The 19679-nt window shown below is 48.8% G+C and overlaps 1 protein-coding gene and 1 long non-coding RNA gene across 11 annotated transcripts in view; one reads left to right on the plus strand and one right to left on the minus strand.

Moving 5' to 3' along the window:
• The window catches only part of TTC12 (tetratricopeptide repeat domain 12), a 53672-nt gene that overhangs the window by 30525 nt on the left and 3468 nt on the right, over window positions 1–19679 (plus strand). For 5 of the 8 annotated variants that reach the window (XM_023239099.2, XM_023239102.2, XM_023239100.2 and 2 more), the window contains 12 exons: window positions 3801–3861; window positions 4299–4487; window positions 5140–5209; window positions 6053–6141; window positions 8197–8365; window positions 13833–13925; window positions 14905–14965; window positions 15758–15895; window positions 16365–16463; window positions 16915–16983; window positions 18390–18473; window positions 19342–19443. In XM_023239099.2, coding sequence (XP_023094867.1) covers window positions 3801–3861; window positions 4299–4487; window positions 5140–5209; window positions 6053–6141; window positions 8197–8365; window positions 13833–13925; window positions 14905–14965; window positions 15758–15895; window positions 16365–16463; window positions 16915–16983; window positions 18390–18473; window positions 19342–19443 — 1224 coding nt within the window. The other 3 variants (XM_023239104.2, XM_023239105.2, XM_045038297.1) reach the window with 3 other exon arrangements.
• Window positions 1–19679, minus strand: part of LOC123380331 — a 43165-nt gene that overhangs the window by 2082 nt on the left and 21404 nt on the right. Inside the window, exons 3-4 of one of the 3 annotated variants that reach the window (XR_006585931.1) lie at window positions 17908–18098; window positions 6009–6252 (exon numbers count right to left, since the gene is read on the minus strand). The exons of 1 other annotated variant lie outside the window; for it this stretch is intronic. This is a non-coding gene — a long non-coding RNA (uncharacterized LOC123380331). Of the gene's footprint in view, window positions 1–6008; window positions 6253–17907; window positions 18099–19679 lie in introns of those variants that run through there. One more of the 3 variants, XR_006585929.1, reaches the window with a different exon arrangement.

A 19679-nucleotide genomic window follows, 5' to 3' on the forward strand; every position in this document is an offset into this window, starting at 1 on the left:
CACCTCCCCAAAAGCACTCTAGCCATTAGTACCACTCTCCTTCCCCCCACCCTAACCTCAACCCACGGCAGTCACTAATCTACTTCTGTCTGTATACATTTGCCTAGGCTCTTCATATAAATAGAATTATGCAAGAGATAGTCTTTTGTGACTGGCCTCTTTCACTTAACATGATGTTTTCAAGGTTCACCCATGTTGTAGCACCTATCAGGACTTCGTTCCTTTCAGTGCTGAATAATATTCCGTTGTATCAATAGGCTACATTTTATGTATCCATTCATCAGTTGATGAACATTTGGGTTATTTTCCCTTAGGACCATTATATGAACATCCACACACAAGTTTTTGTGTGGGCATGTGTGTATGGTCCTGTCGAGTACATTCTATCCAGGAGTGGAACTGCTCAGTTACATAACTCTATGTTTAACCTTTGGAGGAACTGCCAAAGTGTTTTCCAAAGTGGCTGCACCGTCTTACACGCCCACCGGCAGGACACGGTTTCCATTTCTCTATATCCTGCGCAATACTTCTCATTATCTCTTTTTGATTATAGTCATCCCAGTGGGTGTAAAACATGACTCGTTGTTGTTTTGATCTGCATTTCCTTGACAGCTAATGACGTTACATCTCTTTTCACGTGCTTGTTGGCCATTTGTATATCTCCTTTGGAGAAATGTCTCCAGATCCTTTGCCCATGTTTTATTAGGTTATTTGTATTTTTATATTAAATAAACAGTACCTTATATATTGTGGATTCAAGTTCCTTATCAGATAAATGACTTTTCAGATATTTTCTTTCATTTTTTGTGTTGTCCTTTAACTTTCTTGATTGTGTCCTTTGTAGCACAAAAAATTTTTAATTTTGATGGGAGTCTAAATTATTTATTTTTTCCTTTGATTGCTTATACTTTTGATGTCTTATATAAGAAACCATTGCCTAATCCAAGATTTACTTCCATGTTTTCTTCTGTTTTATGACTTTAGCTCTGATTTTGAGCTAATTTTTAGATATGGTGTGAGGAAGGGACCTAATTTTATTCTTTTGCATGTGGATATCCAGTTATCCCAGCCCCGTTTGTTAAAATGACTATTCTGTCTCCTACTGAATGATTTTGGCACCCTTGTCAAAAAATCAATTGATCATAAATGAATGGATTTATTTCTGAACTCTCCATTTTATTTCATTGATCTATGTCTGTTCTTATCTCTATGCCATATTGTCCTAATTCCTATAGCTTTAGTAGAATTTGAAATTGGGAAGTTTGAGTCTTCTAACTTTGCTCTGCCTTTTCAAGCTTGTTTAGTTATTCTAGGTCCCTTGAATTACCATACAAATTTTAGGATCAGCTTATCAATTTCTGCAAAGAAGCCAGATGGAATTTTGATGGAGATTACACTGAATCTGTAGATCAATTTGGGGAGTATTGCTATCTTAACAATAAGAAGTTTTATGATCTATGAACACGGGATGTCTTTCCACTTAGAAGATATTATGTTTTTAAAAAAGAAATCGACTTCTATTGTACATTTTAAGAATTCTTTGCTTTGTTGGATTTTAATCCTAAAAGTAATACAGGCTTATTCTAGTAAGGTCAAATAATAAAAAAGTGGAAGAACAAAATGTTAATCCTCCCTTCTCCACCAAATTCTATTCACTCGTTCATTGAGCTAATTAATTCACTTAGCCAACATGTATACATGCTTTCTGTGTCTCTGGTACTGTCCTAGACAATAGGAATATAGTAGTGAACAAGACAAACTCCTTGACTAAATGGAACTTACATTCTTGGGATAGGTGGGGCCGGGAGACAGGAACCAAATAAATAGATGTGTAGTATATTGGATGGTGATAAGTGTTATTGGGCAAACAAAATCAGGAAGCAATGAAGGTGAGATTGGTTTTATATGGAGTGGTCAGGGAAGGCCTCTCTGAAGGAAGGGAGGGAGTGAAGTGAGCAAGCCATGTGGATATATAATAGAGTAGTGGTCCAGTTAGCAGAATAGCTAGAGAAGAGTGATAGGAGATGAGGTCAGGCAGGTGAGGGGGGTATGGTAGGGGACTAATTCCCTATGCCTTCCAGGCTTCTGGAAGGATTTTGGCTTTTACTGTGAGTGAGGTGGGAGCCATTGGAGGGTTTTGAGGGAAGGAGTGAAATGATGTGACTCATGCTTTAAAGGATCGCTCTGCTGCATTGAGAATAGATCTTGGCCTAGTCAGAAAAGAACAGAGAACTAGTTAGAAGGCTAAAGCAACAGACTTTGCAAGTGAGATGTAATGATGGCTTGTATCAGGTTGGTGTTGAGGGAGGTGGTGAGAAATGATGGGAATCTGGATATATACCAACAGTGAAGCCAAGAGCCATTGCTGGTAGACTAGATCTAGGGTTAAAAAGAAGTTGGACACAGCTTCACTGTCCTAGTCCTTTTGGGCTGCCATATAGGAACTACCAGGGACCAGGAGGCTTAAACAACAAGCATTCATTTCTCACAGTTCTGAAGACTGGAGTGTCTAAATCAAGATACCAGTAGAGTTGGTGTCTGGTGAGGCCCGCTTCCTAGTTGACAGACAGCCAGAAGGGTTAAGAGAGTGCTCTGGGGTCTTTTGATAAGGGCACAAATGTCATTCATGAGGGCTCCACCCCAATAACCTAATCACCTCCCAAAGGCCCCACCTCCAAGTGCATCACATTGGGGGTTCAGTTTCAACATATGAATTTTGGAGAGACACACTCAGTCTATAGCAGTTACCATGTTTGATGTGTATACTTCTGTCCTGCAACACTATTCTCTGTTTTAATGTGATGTTTTTTCTTCAGTTCATTTCTTCATCCTAATCTTCTAGATGAGCCTTGAGCTTTCAAGATGTCTCAGAACCATTTTTTTTTTTTTAGCTTTTTTCTCAATGACTAGGCTGTTCTTGATAACCCTGAGGACAGTACTGCTCTAAACCCAGTAACCTGCCCCACGAATTACAATCTGTCTTTTCTCCAGAAACTTCCTAGAAATTTCTTCACTGAGAGCCCCTCACTCAAGTTTTCTTGCGACCCTTATATGGCCAGTGAGTGGACCCCTTCCTGGCTGTCTTTGCAGCCCTGTTTATTTAAATAGGTACTTCTCGGGGCGCCTGGGTGGCTCAGTCGGTTAAGCGTCCGACTTCGGCCCGGGTCACGATCTCGCGGTCCCCGAGTTCGAGCCCCGCATCGGGCTCTGGGCTGACGGCTCAGAGCCTGGAGCCTGCTTCCAATTCTGTGTCTCCCTCTCTCTCTGCCCCTCCCCCGTTCATGCTCTGTCTCTGTCTCAAAAATAAATAAACGTTAATAAATAAATAAATAAATAAATAAATAAATAGGTACTTCTCTTTTCCTATTCCCAAAAGTTTCTGTCAACAGTGTCTAGCTTCATTTATTTCCTTCCTCGTGGGCATATCTGACAAGTAGCCTCCCGTTCTCTCTCAGTGCAAATATCATATCTAAATTTTGCAATTACCTTATGATTAATCCTATTCCAACCAGACATAATCCATGAGAATTTAGGACTAGCTATTTTTCCATCACAGGCTGTATCTGACAACACTACTTTTTAAAAATAAACTCTGAAATAATACCTCTTGTCCCACAGAACCAGAGAAGCCTAAACAAAATGTCAGACGCATGCTGTGTTCCCCATGCCTACCTCCTACGCTGGGAGCAAGAGGAGGCTGGGAGGAAATAATGAAGCCAAGCCTTGTGGTACCCAGTGTCTTTCTTAATAATCACCTTTACCCCTGACCACTCTTCAAGGTTGCATTTCTTTTTTTCCAGTCTAGAGAGTGTTATCAGAAGATCTTAGAAATAAACCCCCAGCTGCAGACCCAAGTGAAAGGTGAGAATGTTCCTGCTGGTGTCCTTAGTTTGAATTCCACTTTTGCTTTGTGCTCTGGCCCTAAGGTGCCTTCCACTCCTTCTCTGCTCTTGGCCTCAAAGCCACATCAAACCCTCACTGTTAGCAGGCTACCCCCTTCTCTTTCCTCTGTTCTCCCACTCAGACCTTTGCCTTCCTCCTTTCTACAACCATTGCCCCTTAGAAACCTTCTAGACAAGGCAGTAATGTTGTCCTTGAATCCCCAAGATGGTTTAAGATTCTGGGTATAGACTGTCCACCCTTCCTAAAATTTTCCTTCCTGAAACCAGGTAAGAATGATTTTAATGCTTCATGCTCTCAACCTCCCATCCTCAAAAACGCAACTCTTTGCGTGGTGATGTTGATTGTTAGAGTTTTATTTGGTTTCTTTCCTTTTGTTTTCCTTCTTGTTTTGCTAGAATACCTCAATCAAGTAAATCTCCGGGAGAAAGCAGATCTTCAAGAGAAGGAAGCCCACGAATTGCTGGATTCGGGAAAGAACACGGCAGTGACGGTCAAGAATGTCCTGGAGACTCTCTGCAAGCCTGATCAGACCCCCTTGTTCTATGCAGGAGGGATTGAAATCCTGACTGAAATGATAAAGGATTGTAAGCCGGAGACGCGTATGGCCTCGTGGATATAGTTGGTGTAAAGGGGCAGTTGAGAGGTCAGCCCTGATGAGGCAAAGAATCTCTGTGTCCCTTCCTTCCACAGATACTCAAGACGTACTGTGATGTGGGGACTAAACAGGGCATGCATCAACTCCATCCCCCATCGGGGCTTACGCCACTTTTTCACTCAGTGACAGGATGCCATTTGTACAACGAGGCAGGATCTCTGACCTCCCTTTAGCATATGATGGAAGACACTCAAATACTCCCTGCAGTAGTTTCTTGGAGGTTTTAGGTTCTCTAGAGCCTAGACAGAGCTTCAAAATAAATATTCAAGAGAGGTGAATATGCTAGTTCGTCCCAGAGGTTAAGCAGCTCCTGGAGACTCTCTAAAGATCATAAAATGACGAGTTGTCAGATAACCCACGAGGCCACGCAGGCTCGGCTCCCCTTCTCTGAACAGGACGTCCCTTCTATTGGGGCAACAAGTGGCTGATGACAGCCATAGGTTTCAGAAAGGAAAGGTATTTGTTTCCACCCAAACCGTTAATTTGTGAGCTTGACATTCCATGTTGGATTTCTCACTGTCTGCTAGACCTCAGCCAGACAGTTCAGGAGTCTGACCCAGTTTTTTATGAATTTGTTCCAGGCCCAGAACAGACTTTATTCAGAACACACAACGGATTCAGTGTCATTGGCGAGAATGAGGTCATAAGAAGGTAGGGGTGTTTGTAAAGTCAGCCAGCAGTAGATCGAGGAAGGACAACCAGTTTCCCCCAAAACCCCTGCCCGCACAGGCAGTGGCTTCACCGGGTGGCCTGACCGTTTAGTCAGTGTTGGGGGCCCCTGGGAGAGAGCGGTGCTGCTCCACGGGCACCCCTTGGACCTTGTGCCTCGGGTGGTTTGAGTTACACCACAAGCAATGACCGCAGAGAGAGAAGGGGTCCGCAAAACTTCCCGGGTCCCTCCAGGCACTGCAGAGCCTGAGAAGTGACCATCTTTTCCTGGTTTCCCACCAATGTTTGCAAGATTGCTATTTGTTCTCCTCTCTTGGAATTTGCTGATCGCCTCAAGAAGTGAGATCAGCTGGGTCCTGGCTGATCCCATTTCTAATTTTTATCTGAAAAGAGATCCATATGGAAGGAAGTGGATTGCTAAATGTTATTTTATTTTTATTTTATTTCCTATTTTGATGGTTTGGGTGCAGTCCCCCAGGCTGAGGAGGACACTGCTGTGGGCTAGACTCACTGGCACACGTTTGCATGTGTGAGGAAGCCCATGGACCCTCAGTGGCCTGCTGGCCCACTACAGTTCACCGGTCACCGTGCAGCCATCGCCCATGGCCGCGGCTCACCAGCCTCCCTCTGTGCAGCCCCGACTCCTCGGCCTGCATGACTGTCCTGGAGCTCTCTGCCCTCCAGTCCTGGTGACCTGCAGCTCTGGGCTATAACATGACTTTCTTAAACCCACATTGGAGAAGTCTGGAGATGAAATAAAACCAACTACAAAGAAGATCAGTACTGCTTTCCAGTTTTAATATCGCCATCCTTTGTCTGTTCTAGGTGCTTCTCCACGGCAGGGAAAGATGCCATGGAAGAGACGGTCTGTGTGTCCGTCCTCAGACTCTGGCAAGCAGTGTGCGCTGGGAACGGTAAGCCAGGGTGGTCACTGCTCATCACTGTTAGCGCACTGTTGATGCGGGAGCACCGCGCTCGGGCGTGATCCTGGCCGGTCCCGAGGGAGCTGATGTCCAGACCTTCCCCTAGAGACAGCATATCGATCAGAGGCGAGGCCTGCGGTAGAGTCATGTCTCTGCCACCCTTACTACTGCCTTGACGGTGGACACAGTCACTGTCAGCCTACTGAGAGGTCTTATCCCCTCTGCCCTTTGCAGACTCATGACCTCAGCTCCTGCTCCACGGGCACCCCTTGGGCTTTGTGCCTCGGGTGGGGACGGAGATGTTCCTTTCCTGTCCACCTAAAACTACGGTTCCTTTTGGCTGACCGTGGTACCCATTTCAGCATCCTGAGATTTTCGGTTGTCCCTGCTAGCATCTTGTGACACTGATTCGTGTGATAATGAGACAGTAAAATGCTGCAGGGCTTTTATTTACCATATTAACATTTATTTACCTTTTTACCTATCAGCATCTTCTGGGGTTCATGAAGTTTCTGCACAATCTCTCTTACCCCTTTGTAATGTAGTGAATGTAAAAAAAATTTTTAAGTGTTTCCCTCATGTTAAAAAAGTGGTGTTTCCATAGGGAAAGGTCCGACCTTGGACAGAAAACACTGAAAATGGGAATAGTGATGCCTGGGTCTCCTTTTTGCAAGGCTTCTGTGGGAAGCCAGCAGAAGAGTTTGTGGGTGCAATTTGCAGACCATGACACGCTGAATATGGGAAAATAGGACTTTTTCCATTGATTTAGTAGAGCCAGGGAATCATCGGAAGTTGCAGAAGACTAGAGAATCCGGGGGACTCTTTCCTGAAGGGAATTATGCTCAGACTAATACCATTATCAAGGTGCCTTGCCGCTCCTTAGGATCCTGCACTTGCCCGGGGGGTGGGGGGCGATCTCACATTCCCCCACCACAGGAGGGTGAGAGAGGCAGGGCTTGGTGGCCGTGCGTTTACTCAGAGCAAACCAGAGATAGCCCTCCCTCCCTGCAGCCCTGATTTCCTCAGCACGCACCTACTTGGGTTTCTGTGAACCTTGGGGGTCACATTTTTCTTTGACATCAGAAGAAATATTGTCAGACACAGCCTGTGATGTAAACGCTCTATCAGAGCCGTGAAATCTTGGGGTACCCAACTCAGTAAATACAAAGAAGACTTTAGAAAGGACAAGGGGGTGCTTACAAAGTCAAGGACAGAGACGGGTGTCCGTGATAGACTGTCGAGTGGGAGACAGAAGCCAATTACAGGATAGGATGGGTCATTCTCTAATGTTAGTCACAGGAGAGATGAGCACAGCTCCTTTAAGGAGTGAGCTCACCTGGAGGGGTCCCAAGATGAGGGAACCCACATTTTCAGCTTTTGGATTGTTTGCGATGAGCTGCTTTTCCAGGATGAGAAAAAATATATAAACTGCACAAACTCTGCTGTCTTTTGTGGCAAAGTCTCCACTCCAGCCTGTCCCTCTGCTTCCTCTCAAATTCATGCCCCTGGCTAGAAAATGAACCAGGTGAAAGGGGGCAGATCCGTGCCAGCCCTCTGGAAGTCACTTACATCTCTATTAATCAATGTCCTCACATGACACCCCAGTTTTCTAGAAAGAACCGGTGGTTCCTCTGGCCACCATGTGAAAACTGTCTAAACATAGCCACAGGTAAGCTGATTCTTGTCCCGTTCCTCACATCCCAAATCCCACACACCAAGGAGCCTGTGACCGAACGTGTGTGCCAGGCCCTGTTCCGAGCGCCATCACCGACTCACTCACTGAACCCTCCTAACACCTCGGCCACGTTGGCTGTCTTCCCCATTTCTCTGATGAGGAAACTGAGGAGCGCGGGAGTTGATGACTCAGCCTCAATCGTTTCCCTGGCCATCGGGACCCGGCGGCCTGGCTCCAGAGCTCAGGCTCTTACACTTTATTACTCTGCCTCTCAAATGAGGGCAGAAGAGCTGCTTTGCCCGTTGGGATGGTGGCAAATGACTGGTCTGACCGCTGTCGCGTGCCTGAGATGCCCGTCTCCTGTCTTGCAGAGGAGAACCAGCGCCTGCTGCTGCTGCGCCCCGAGATGGGCGGCCTGCTGCCCTCCCTGCTGACCTCCCGCGTTCTGGGCCTCCGGAAGCAGAGCCTGGCCCTGCTGCTGCAGCTCGCCAGGACGGACCACGGACGGAGCCTTGTCGTCGGCCACCTTGACCTGACCCGGTAGGGCTCTGCTGGCAGGGTCTTCTCTGCGGCTTTTCACACGGTCACCCGCCACGTTAAGACCTGCCCGTCCCCCTTCCCACACCATCCGACACGGGACGACCTCCCGTCTGAACTTAGCACCGTGGGCAGTTGCACCTCTCTGACCCGCCTCTGTCTCACAGATATTAGAGATGGCGGAGATGGTAGCCCCTCCATCGGGACTGGGCGTCCAGCCCTAGGACAGGCCGTGGGCTCCTGCCCCTTCGGCCTCAGTGCTCCTTCTACCCTCTTTTTGCCTGTACTTCTTCCATTCCTGTTTGTGGTAACTCTGATTTTGCACGTTCTTCAAGCCCTTCTGGAGCAAGGTAGAGCATAAATAAATCAAACACGTCTCGAATACTCTTGCACGTAGGTCTGTCCAAGGTGTCCGGCTGTAGAAACAGCATGTGCCTCTCCCTTATTACACCTGATAAAAGAAACAACTGAACCCCAGTGATTCTGTCCAGTGCTTTTCGGTCGAAATATTATTAGTTTTTCCATGCAAAATTCTCATTTTCTCTATGAAAAGAGCTGCATGTTGGCAATTTCGTGTCGTTCAACCCAGTAGAAGCAGGAGCCGTGACGACAGCTTGCTCTATTCGTGTTTCACACACCGTCTAAAAATGAGTTGGCTTCCGATTCTTCTCACTATCATTACCTCACCTTCTCTCTTCTCAGCCTGGGAGGTCGGCGAGATCAGTGTTATGACACCATTTCACAAATGGGGCAGGAGGAGCTGCCTCAGAGAAGCAGGGAATCTCACCCCGCCGTGTCTCTGCAGGCCCGCCCTCTCTCCGATCCCCGACCGAGCTGAGGCCTCCGGGGCCCCACCCCGTGTGGGGAGGACGTCCTCTGTGCTCAGGACCGGGTGGTTATTGAGCCCCTCCCCGTCTCAGCCCAGGGGCAGCCCCCATGGCTCACAGGCAAAGGCAACCCCCCTGAAGCTCAGCCCACACAAGCAGATGGATCATTCGAGTTAAGTCCTCAAAAGCACGTTTCACATTTCACATGACTGCAGTCATTTCCCCAGTACCTTCCTCATGGTTTTTCATTTGGTTTTGGTCTGAGTAAATGTAGCTGAGTTGTCATAAGCCACCCCCTCCCAGCTGTCTCTGAATTGCTTGAATTGTAATTTGAATTTTTCCATTGTTTTGGGGAGTGGCGTTTATGAGCATCTCACACAGTACGGCCTAGTCCCCAGGCTGTCGAAGACACTCAGCTTCTTACCTTCTGCCCACTATTAGACCAGAAAGAGATGGAACGTGTTCTCTGAAATGAAGGGAGACGGTTCGGCGCAGGACAAGGAGGCACCCAGGTCCCATGACCCTCGCGGGCACACATACCACATTCCTCTTCACGTGCTTTTCCCCAAATGAGAAGTTGGAGCGACAAATGAGCTCTGACAGGCACCGAGCGCGGGCTAATATCACTTTGTGGAAAGCAATGGGGTTTGCAGTTCAGCAGTCACGACCCCAGAGCCTCTGCTCGTCTCCTTCTATTCACGTGGCCCAGGAAAGCTGCTTAGCCTCCACGCACTCCGGTGTCTCGTCTGTATCACAGACTAACGATGAAGCTTAACAGAAGTGATACACGTATGCCAGTTACAGTTTTCTCTGCAGCATTTTACACAGCACTTGGCCAGGAGACGCTGGTCTCGTTTACCTCGCATAACAAAAAAGACTAAAGACGGCAACACCAGTTCAATGACTTAAAGATATCCGGGTCAAGGTCTCTGTCCTTCTCTTGACCTTTCCCTCATGGTCCCACGAGGGTGCTGCAGCTCCAAGTATCACATCCCTTGTTGAGACAGGTTAATAGCAGCTAGGATCTGTCCCATTTATCAAGAGAAGCTACTCCTTATTTCTGTTGGATCAGGATTGTGTCCCATGCCACTCCTGTGGGCAAAGTGGCTCCAGGAGAGTCAGGTAGGATAGAAGGGGAGAGCAGCGTATCTGTGGGATTAGCCACCAAACGGCATCTGCCACAGTAAAGAAAGGAACTGGTGGGGTGCCTGGGTGGCTCAGTTGGTTAAGCGTCCAGCTTCAGCTCAGGTCATCATCTCGCGGTTCGTGGGTTTGAGCCCCAGGTCAGGCTCTGTGCTGACAGCTCAGAGCCTGGAGCCTGCTTTGGATTCTGTGTCTCCCTCTCTCTCTCTCTCTACCCCTCCCCTGCTCGAACTCTGTCTCTGTCTCAAAAATAAACACGAAAGAAAGAAAGAAAGAAAGAAAGAAAGAAAGAAAGAAAGAAAGAAAGAAAGAAAGAAAGGAAGAAAGGAAAGAAAGAAAAGAAAGAAAGAAGAAAGAAGGAAGGAACGAACTGGAGTCATACTTGACACATGGTGTGGACTCAATAACTTTTAAAAGCATTTTCATTTTCTCTCTTCAGGGTCTATTTGCTCAGGGTCCTAAACTGAGGTGAATGTGCATTTGTTGGTTCACCAGAGCATTTTCTGACCTGGGGTCCACTATAGGGACAACTGTCTGTCAGCAGAGCAGAAAATCTGCCATCCAAAAAGGAGACAGGAGGGAGGAGAAAGGACCGCTATGTCCTTACTGGATAATGACTCCAGTTAGGATGTGTGTCTTGTCACATGGAGAGGAAGTCTCGTTGTTCATGTCTCTCGAGACAAACACCAAGGTGAGCCAAGACTGCCGGCTCCACTTCTGTGCATTTCAGCGTCGTTTTGTCCATCCTCAAGACTGAAGAAAACAGAGTTAAACTGATGAGTGAAGACTCTGAACTAACTGTAAAATCCGTAATTTCTGATAGCAGGAACACTAGAACACTCTTCTAAGGAAGTCGGGGATTTGCAGAAGCTTGGAGTTATCTGGGACCACAGAAACAGTCCAGTCCAGCCCCATCCAGTGCCGCTGTCCCCTTTGTGGTACCCCACTGTGGTCTGTGAGTGATGCCCTCCAGGGAGGACTCCAGCATTGTCATTGTATTCTTCTCCATGTGATTAGGACGGGCGCTAGAGCAGCTAGTAGACTGGGAAACTTGCCCCAGCCAATTAGAGGATGCAGATCTCACCTCCCAGGGCAGCCCATCCTGTTCCGGGCTAGTTCTGACTGATGGAAAGCTATCTCCTTGCACTGGACACAAACTGCCTGCCCCATTCCACGCTCCTTACAGGGAGGCCTTGGTCCAGTCTGTTGGAGGCCTCCGGACCACTTCAATTCTCCCACTTTCCAGTGTTTGCGGCATCTGAAGACACTGATCTTTTCCAGGTTAAGCATCCTGGTTTCCTTGACCATTCTTCAGATTATTTGACTTCCAGACCCCTCCTGGAACGAGCTGCTGAATAATCCGGTGGCACAGATGTGGGTGGCTGGAGTCTACTCCTAAACCCCAATCCCCAACCTGATGGTCCCTTTTCTGCCTCTATTGTTGGCTGCCCCGTGGCACTGGGTCCTGTGGATTGCTGCACTCTTCGTGAAACTCCAGCACGTGGCTGGCCACCCCTCGTGGCCCTCCTTCTGCCCCCAGGCTCTTCCTTCCTGGTTTCCTTGGCAAACTCCCCTTATGCGGTCACCCTTGCAAATCAGGGATCCTACTCTTGGCCCTCTTCTCATTCGTGGCCTCAATTATCACATACAAGTCCCTCTCTTGAGTGCCAGAAAACCCTCCTCTGCTGCTGGACATCTTCCATGTCAACACCACAGGCATCACTAGGTTAAATCACAAGTGGTTCTTCAAAGCAGACCCTCTGCCTGAATTTCCTATCTTCGTAGGTGGCACTTCCATCCACCCAGTCGCTTAAGCCAGACTCCTGAGGGCCCCTCTGGGTGGGAAGATGGTATATTGTCACTTCTCCCTCTTCCACATCCCGGGATCCTTCCTTAGGGCTCTCTTCTGGCATCTGTGAGCACCCCTTCTAGGCCTTCACGAGGGCCTCTCTCTTCCCAACTGTGTGTCTCGCCCTGCCCCTGCCTCAGCGAATCCCCCCATCTTTACTATCTGGACCATTCCAGTTCTCCCCCCGTTGGATCCCCTGTCTCCTGTACAGTGGGCTCCAGTCCGGCCTCTGCCATTCCACCATAGGGATTTGCCTCCGATGCACATCTGTTCTGTTATGTGCCTACTTAAAACTCCAGAATGACTCTCTACGGCCTATAGCATTAATTCTCCAACACCACGAAACACAGTGCTCGGGAACTCCCTGCACACTTCACTAAGACACAGCCTCCGCCAAAGACCGAGAGGCCCATGAAGCTGCCTCCCCCACCATACACCAGCACACTCGGCAAAACCTAGGCCCGCGGGTGAAGCACAAATTGCCAGCGGGCCACAGAAGGCACAGCACCCCGCCTTGCCGCTCGCTGTCCTGTCCTCGTGCCGTAAGCAGCAGCTATGAGGAACTGCTGGCGTCCCCACGTGTGCCCCTGCCGTTTTGTGCCTCACCGTCCTTGTGAATGCCGTGTGCTCTTCTTGTGATGCTCTGCCCCTGTCCCCGTGTGCTTGACACGGAGCTGAGACATTGTCTTATTTTCTTGCTGCGGCCTCAGAACCCACCACACCGCCTGGCACTTTGTCATCAGTAAGTGATGTCGCTTGAACGAACAAACACAAGTGAACACTGTACTTACGGGGGACAGCCGACATGCCCTCTGCTCTCTGAAGCCTTTATCTCCGTCTTCCCACACCACATGCCAGGTAGACACTGTGCCCACTTTACATGCATCTGTTTCTAACATACCACCTAACACGTGTGTCACTGTAGGGGACCAGGCGCCCTGCACTGAGCCCAGCACCGAGCACACAGTAGGTGGTTAGTGCGGGTTGGCTGGACAGATGACTCCTAGCGGTGGCAGCCAGGCCGTTAGGACAGCCACAGATTGCATTAGCTTTTTTTGGCAGCTGTAGCACACTGTTTGTTCATCCTGGGTTTGCGATCGGCTAAATGCCCTTGAAACTTTCGTATGAGCCAGGTCTGAACCAGGTCTCCCAGGTCTATTGCTCATACAGAATTTGCAGCTCTAACGGGAGGGCTTTGAATTTAACCCTATTCAATATCATCCGACATATTCAGCAGCCCGTCAAAATCTTGTTGAAACCTTACTCCATCCCCCACCTCGTTAGGGGGCCCTCCCTCCCACTTGAGTCGGCAGCAGATTAGGAAGCATGCCACCTAGATGTCACTTATGGTGATTGAAGTTGGCAGAGGTGCCAGAGATTCCGTCCCAGTTGACATCTGATAGTCAGTGAACTTTGGTTAAAACTGTTCAACCCTCTGGGAGTTTAAGTGGCAGAGTCATCCCCATAGGAAAGTGTCTGTCTCTTTGGGGTGGGCAGGGAGCTGGGCTGCTCAGGAGGATGTAGTGAGGCCACCTTTCAGCTTATGTGACCCAGACGCAGACTCCTTTCTGGCCTTTTTGTGAGGTCTCCTTGTTGGGGATGCTGTCGGCTGGAGGACAGCCTGCTCTGAGGTGGTTCTGGATTTTTGCAGATTGTTGGAAGCCCTGGTGTCCTTTCTTGATTTCTCAGATAAGAAGGCCAACTCTGCTATGGAACTGCTCACAGACTTGGCTCTGGAAGAAAGGTAATTTTTATTTCCAGAAACTGACATTTCCTTTTCAACATTTGTAAAACTGTCTGATCTTTAAAAATATGCAGTGTGCAGGGAGGTTTGGCCAACTGAGCATCATAAGATTCACTGAGTAGAAGAGCCGCTGCCTTCCAAGCAGGGGGCTGTGGCTGGCCCTTCCAGTCCCCCCTGCCTGCATGGGTCTGGAAGCAGTAACAGACTTAAAAAACGGTACCTCTCACAGTTTACAAAGCTACTGTCAGTTGGAGAAGCTTCCTTCCCTTCATCAGTGCCCACTCGGAACTGCCCAGCAAATGTGTGTTGAATGAGTCTGAGAATAGAAAGCAATCTGCCCTTGGGTTCTCAGTGGCATTGTGGGTAATCCCCCCTTCCCTCCACTTAGCTGCTGGGGAAGACAGCAGAGGTCTTCAATTTTCATAATTCTTGGGGGTTTAAGTGCATCTTTGGTCTGTTTTTAAATCTCACAAACTTAAGGGTGTCTTGCTTAGCATGGTCCTATGATGAGAAAGAGCTGTCTGTGCCCACAGACAGGCCATGGCATGGGCCGGGAATGTGTCAAAGCCGCTCTAGTAGGAGCAGATGTGTGTGTATCTGGGCCCTCCTCACCGCTGTGCAATAAACATGCTTGCTCTGTGTTTCCTGTTTGCACGGCCCACAGAACCAGGGGAGGGCCGGGCTGGTGGTGAGTGAGCTTGGCAGAAATCGAGGGATTCCAGCAACTTCCGCACTAAAAGAGTTACCACGTGAGGTCTGCTGTTTAACGTCAAAGGCAATTCTCCAGACTTAGAAAAATAAAGCCACATTACATACCCAGTGACATTTTTTTTTTTTTGGTTCAGAATAAATCATCCATGCACACTGCACATCACACGGTCCCTGAGCCTGTGATACTCTGCTCCCTTACCCAAGACACCGTATTTCTGTTATAGTTTGTGCAGTGTAGAACTAAATCGTGGGGATGTTTTCTCCACAGATTCCAAGTCTGGTTCCAGGCCAACCTTCCAGGTGTGCTCCCGGCACTCACAGGTGTTCTGGTGAGCAAGCCCGCATTTTTCGCACCTGTGACAGACATTCGCAGACGCGTGAGCAGAGCCATTTAAACACAGTTTACGCTCCAGAACTCCTGTTGTCTCTCGGGTTGATTAATCATTTCTTCACAGCTGGAATTGACACAATTCTGTTATTACAACAAGTGCAGTTGGGACAGGTGGGGAGGGCCTATGGATGGGGCTCGAGTGCCGGGGAAAAGAGGATGGGTGTGGACTGTGTCTTAGGTGGAGGCAGAGAGAGGGTGTCAGCTCCGGTCAGTCAGTCCCCTTCTGACCCCAAGGCTCATCGTAAGTACCACGGGCAGCCGTGTCCCTGAGTGGTGGTCATCCCCAGCGGGAAGGCAAGTAGTGATTTGAGCTGATGAAGCAGGACATAGCAAGGTGGGGTCCTCCTAGGACAGCATGCTATGACTGGACCCTGTGCCATGGGAGTCATCAAAGTCTCAGGGGACCTGAGAACTTGCCCACATGCCCGTATTCCACGCACATGGAAATGAAGCTCTGAGAAGGGACGAGACTTGCCCAAGCCCTCCCAGCGGGTTGGTGGAGTCACTGAGATGAAGCCCCAGGCCTCCCCATCCCAGGCTAGGGTGCTTTTGGGTCCACTGCCTGTGTGCCTCCCTCCATGCTGGTGCCAGGTGGCCCCATTGGTGCCCCTGGGTGACATTCCGCAGTCTGCTTCCCAGGCGTTTTGCTGAGTGAGGGATGCCCCTAGAGATTGCTCTGGCATCGTTTGCCTGCTCTCTGCAGACTTTCCTTCTCTTGGCTCGTTCTTAGAGGAGAGAACCTACAATAACCAACACGTCAGCTCTTTGCCAGTGTATTGCCCTCGTGGGAAACCTTAGTGCTGAGGCTGCCGTCCGAAGACAGATGTGTGCCTCTGAAGAGTTCGGGGATGCCTGTCTGGGCCTCATGGTACTGTGACTCTTCCGTTCAGAATGTAGTCCTTTACCTGCTTTGGGAGCAGTGGCTTCTTCTTGATTAGCCGGCTTTTCCAAAAATTCTTTTTGAGGGTGCTGGAGCCAGTGGCTTACCCCTTCTACAACCATAGATTTTATGGGTGGCCAGCCTTGAAGAGCCCTCCATCCACCCTGGAGAGTTTGGAGGACTTTCCGGTGGAGTTGGCTTGACTGCCCACTCCCCAGTTTAAACATAGGACCGGGCCGAGCCACAGTCTCATGGCTCAGGCACCAGAGATTCCTTGCAAGTCTTCTCCACTAACACTAATTCACGGAACTGGTCTCTGATCTTCCACCATCTCCTAGGGTCACAACACTGACAGTTCAGGGCGCGTGAGTAACTAAGATCACTGCCAAAGGGATGAGGTGGCCGTGAAAAGCTGCAGGGCAGAAAGGTCACTGATCCCTTTGCTTTGTTTCCCAAGGCCAGGTGTGAAGAGGCTGTGGACCTGTTCAGAGACGTCCTGTACACGCTCCTGGGACTTGTGATGAACTTGTGTCTTCAGTCCCCCTTCATCTGTGAGGTACGGCAGTCTTTCCTCCCTGCCGGGAGCCCCGGCACAACCCAAGCCCAAGCCTGTGCATTGATAGAACTGCTCTGGCTTTCGAGAGAGAATAGAAGCGGAGGACTCACACCCTGGTGGCGGGAATGGGGAGAGCAGGACGGACGCTGTGTCACTCTGCTCCAGAAAGTGGACTGAGTGTCCAGGATGTGCTGAGCACAGTGCTAGGTTCTGCCTTTCCAAAGTCAAGTAAAATGTGCTCCCCGCCCTCAAGGCATTGCCCTGTAGTTAGGGAGATGAGACAGTTGTGGGAAGAAGCAAGAGCGATGGAAGAAGGGGTCATGAGAAAAATACGGACAGAGTGTGGCCATGCTGAAGAGGGAGAGGCCAGTGCTGTTGGCTCAGAAGGAGCTCCATGGAGGATTCAGATTAACAGGCCATTCAGACCTCCTCCTCTCTCCTGTCGTGGCAGGTTTGGGCTGTGGAGGTGAGCAGAAGGTGCATGTTTCTACTCAACAGCCAGGATGGAGGGATCCTGACAGTAAGTGTCTCCCCGGGAGATCCAGAAACAGCTTCCTTTGTTGTTCCAGGGGAGTCGGTGACCATCCAACCCAGTGCCCATCTGTGGACCCCCAAGAGTCAATGGACCCAAGTCAGGAATCTCTTTTCTGTATGGTTTGCAACTTAACAACTTCCACAGTTTAATTATAGGATTTGTCCTATTCCAAGATATCCTGGTGCAAATTGGACTGGTGATGAGATTTCATTTACAATCTTTTTCCATAGTCAAGAAAGCCAGGCCTGTATTTTGAAGCCCATGATCCCAGAGGCTGTTTATGCACAATGGTTTTAGCCCCCTTGGACATGCATGCTGGGGTGGCTTTCTTATTTCTGCTTCTGTCATTTGGACAAGAAAGCTGAGAAAGACCTGTGGTCAACACACAGAGCATCGGGGGGACATCAGTATGATCCACAGACCATTTGCTGTCATCCAAGGATGTGTTGTTTACTCACAGAAGTAATCACCCCAACTTCTCCACCTATTAGGTCAGAGCCCTAGTGCTCGGAGAAACACCTGGGGCACATCTAGCAGGTGTGGGAAACCAATCCTCCAAGGGAGCACATACTGGAGACTGGGTCCAGGATCACAATAAAGGTTCTGAACAGATGCGACGAGCCCTGTGTGGGACTAGTGTGCCTGCAACTTCCCCAAAGTCAATTCAGACAGGACAGGGTGGAGGGTTTTCACGTGGACTCCTGGAGTGCATGGCAGGTCTCCAGGGTCCCTGGAACCCCCTGAAATTGTATAGACAGTTTTGGGGGCACATGCATTTTCATGGCAGAGGCATCATGCCTTTTATCAGATCCTCAAAATAAAGACCCATCACCCCAAAAGTGGCAAGCATCACTATTGTCAGGTGCTTGGGTTTTCCAGAATGGTTTAGACCAGAGCTAGCGAGCTAACCTTTTAAGGACTCTCCTGGCCAGATGTTTCTAGGACTCTCTGCCTGTGCCTCAGTCAGGTGCTGACCGACCGGCTTGTTGGACAGAGCAGCAGTGTCACCAGGGCCATCTGGTCCCTTGGTAGTGGGCTCTCCCCTCTGTCTTGGGCCTAACAAGAGATCTGTAGTGTCAGCTGTGGCAGCATTCTGGCACCTGTAGGGAGCAGATGAGGGAAATAAGACTGATCATATGGTAATACCCATATTTATCCCTTCTCTGTAGGGAAACCTCATTAAAATCAGACTGAAAACATTAGGGAAGGAAAAAAAACTAGAAATCCACACTGACAAAATGAACAGGCAAGAGATCATCAGTCAGTTTTTAAATAATTTTAACCCGTTTCTGGAAGATGAAGAACACCTACAAACGTCATAGCTAGTGAGGTAGGGCTGAAGGAACCTCAGTGCAGAGAACAGATACAGAGGACACAGATTTGCCTTGTAGGACCCTGGAGAGGCTCGAGACTCCAGAACACCAGGTGCTACGGAGGCTACAAGTAAGAGATGGGGGACCGCGTGTGGCAGTCAGGTATCTATACCTCTGGTGGAAAATCAGAGCTTTTTTTTCTCTAAGGGAATTGACAGGCCAGAGAAAAATGTTTTGCTTTCTAGTGTCTGGGAGTGCTACCTCTGCACGTGTCAGTCGACAGACTCCCAATAAACACAGCACACCGGAATATATTTTTATTGCTCTTTCATAAGTGTGCCCATAAATGGGCAGCTAAGGGTCACGGGACATTTCAGGGAAGCCACACACAGAAATAGAAAAAGCAAGAGAAACAGAAAAACATGAACCCAGAAGAAATAGAGATGATATAGGAAACAAAAGAAAAAGTGACGATCGTTTGTGTCCTCCGAAAGATTCAAGATAACATATCTATAACACCTAGCTAGCTCTCTGATAAAAACAACAGCTAGCTCTTTGATAAAAAGCAAAGTGGAACCAGAAAATCATGAATGGCGTCCGCCAGAAAGCAGAACAGGCAGACAGAGATTCAGACAAGATGAAGGACAAGCTAAGAGAGAGACCCTGAGGATCAATCCAAGAAGCCTGCCGTCTAGTAAAGACCCTGCTACTCCCGGAGCACTGCAGGGTGTCGGGGCAGGACTTTCTGTGCCAGAGCTGACCTGCTCGGTTCATGTAAAGCTGAAATGAACGGGGCCCCTGCATGCCAGGGGCCCTGTTTCCAGCCCTTGAGTCACCTGTCCTGCACCTGTTTAATGAACACTGCTTCCTGCCTATTCCTTGGCCGCTACATATTTGTAAAACCGAGGTGCGTGTTTTGCTCCCCACACTAATGATTGTTTTCGCCTCACTAAACTACTTGCTGACTTTTAAAGGTCATCAGAATTTATGAACAGAACGATTAATGATCTTCACTTTCCGCTTCACCCAGAGAGCCGCTGGCGTCCTCAGCCGCACCCTGTCTTCCTCTCGGAAGATTATTGAGGAGGCCCTGAGAGCAGGAGTGGTGAAGAAGATGATTAAGTTCCTAAAGGTAGAGCAACTTACTGGGTTACAACCACTTGCATTTCCAGGAGCGGCACAGGTTATCTGAGGGACAGAATTAAGGAGGGTTTTGTTCCATTCAGGGGCTGCCATTTCACCCCTGCCCTCTGTGAAACTTCTTGAATGAGGATTCCTTCCACCTGTCACCCAAGACAGTGCTCTGAACATCACCGTAAGATTGCCGAACAAATCCGTAAATTGTTCATTAGAAGCATCCATAACAAT

Source organism: Felis catus, chromosome D1, assembly GCF_018350175.1.
Source record: "Felis catus isolate Fca126 chromosome D1, F.catus_Fca126_mat1.0, whole genome shotgun sequence".
In the NCBI taxonomy this organism is placed as follows: Eukaryota; Metazoa; Chordata; class Mammalia; order Carnivora; family Felidae; genus Felis; species Felis catus.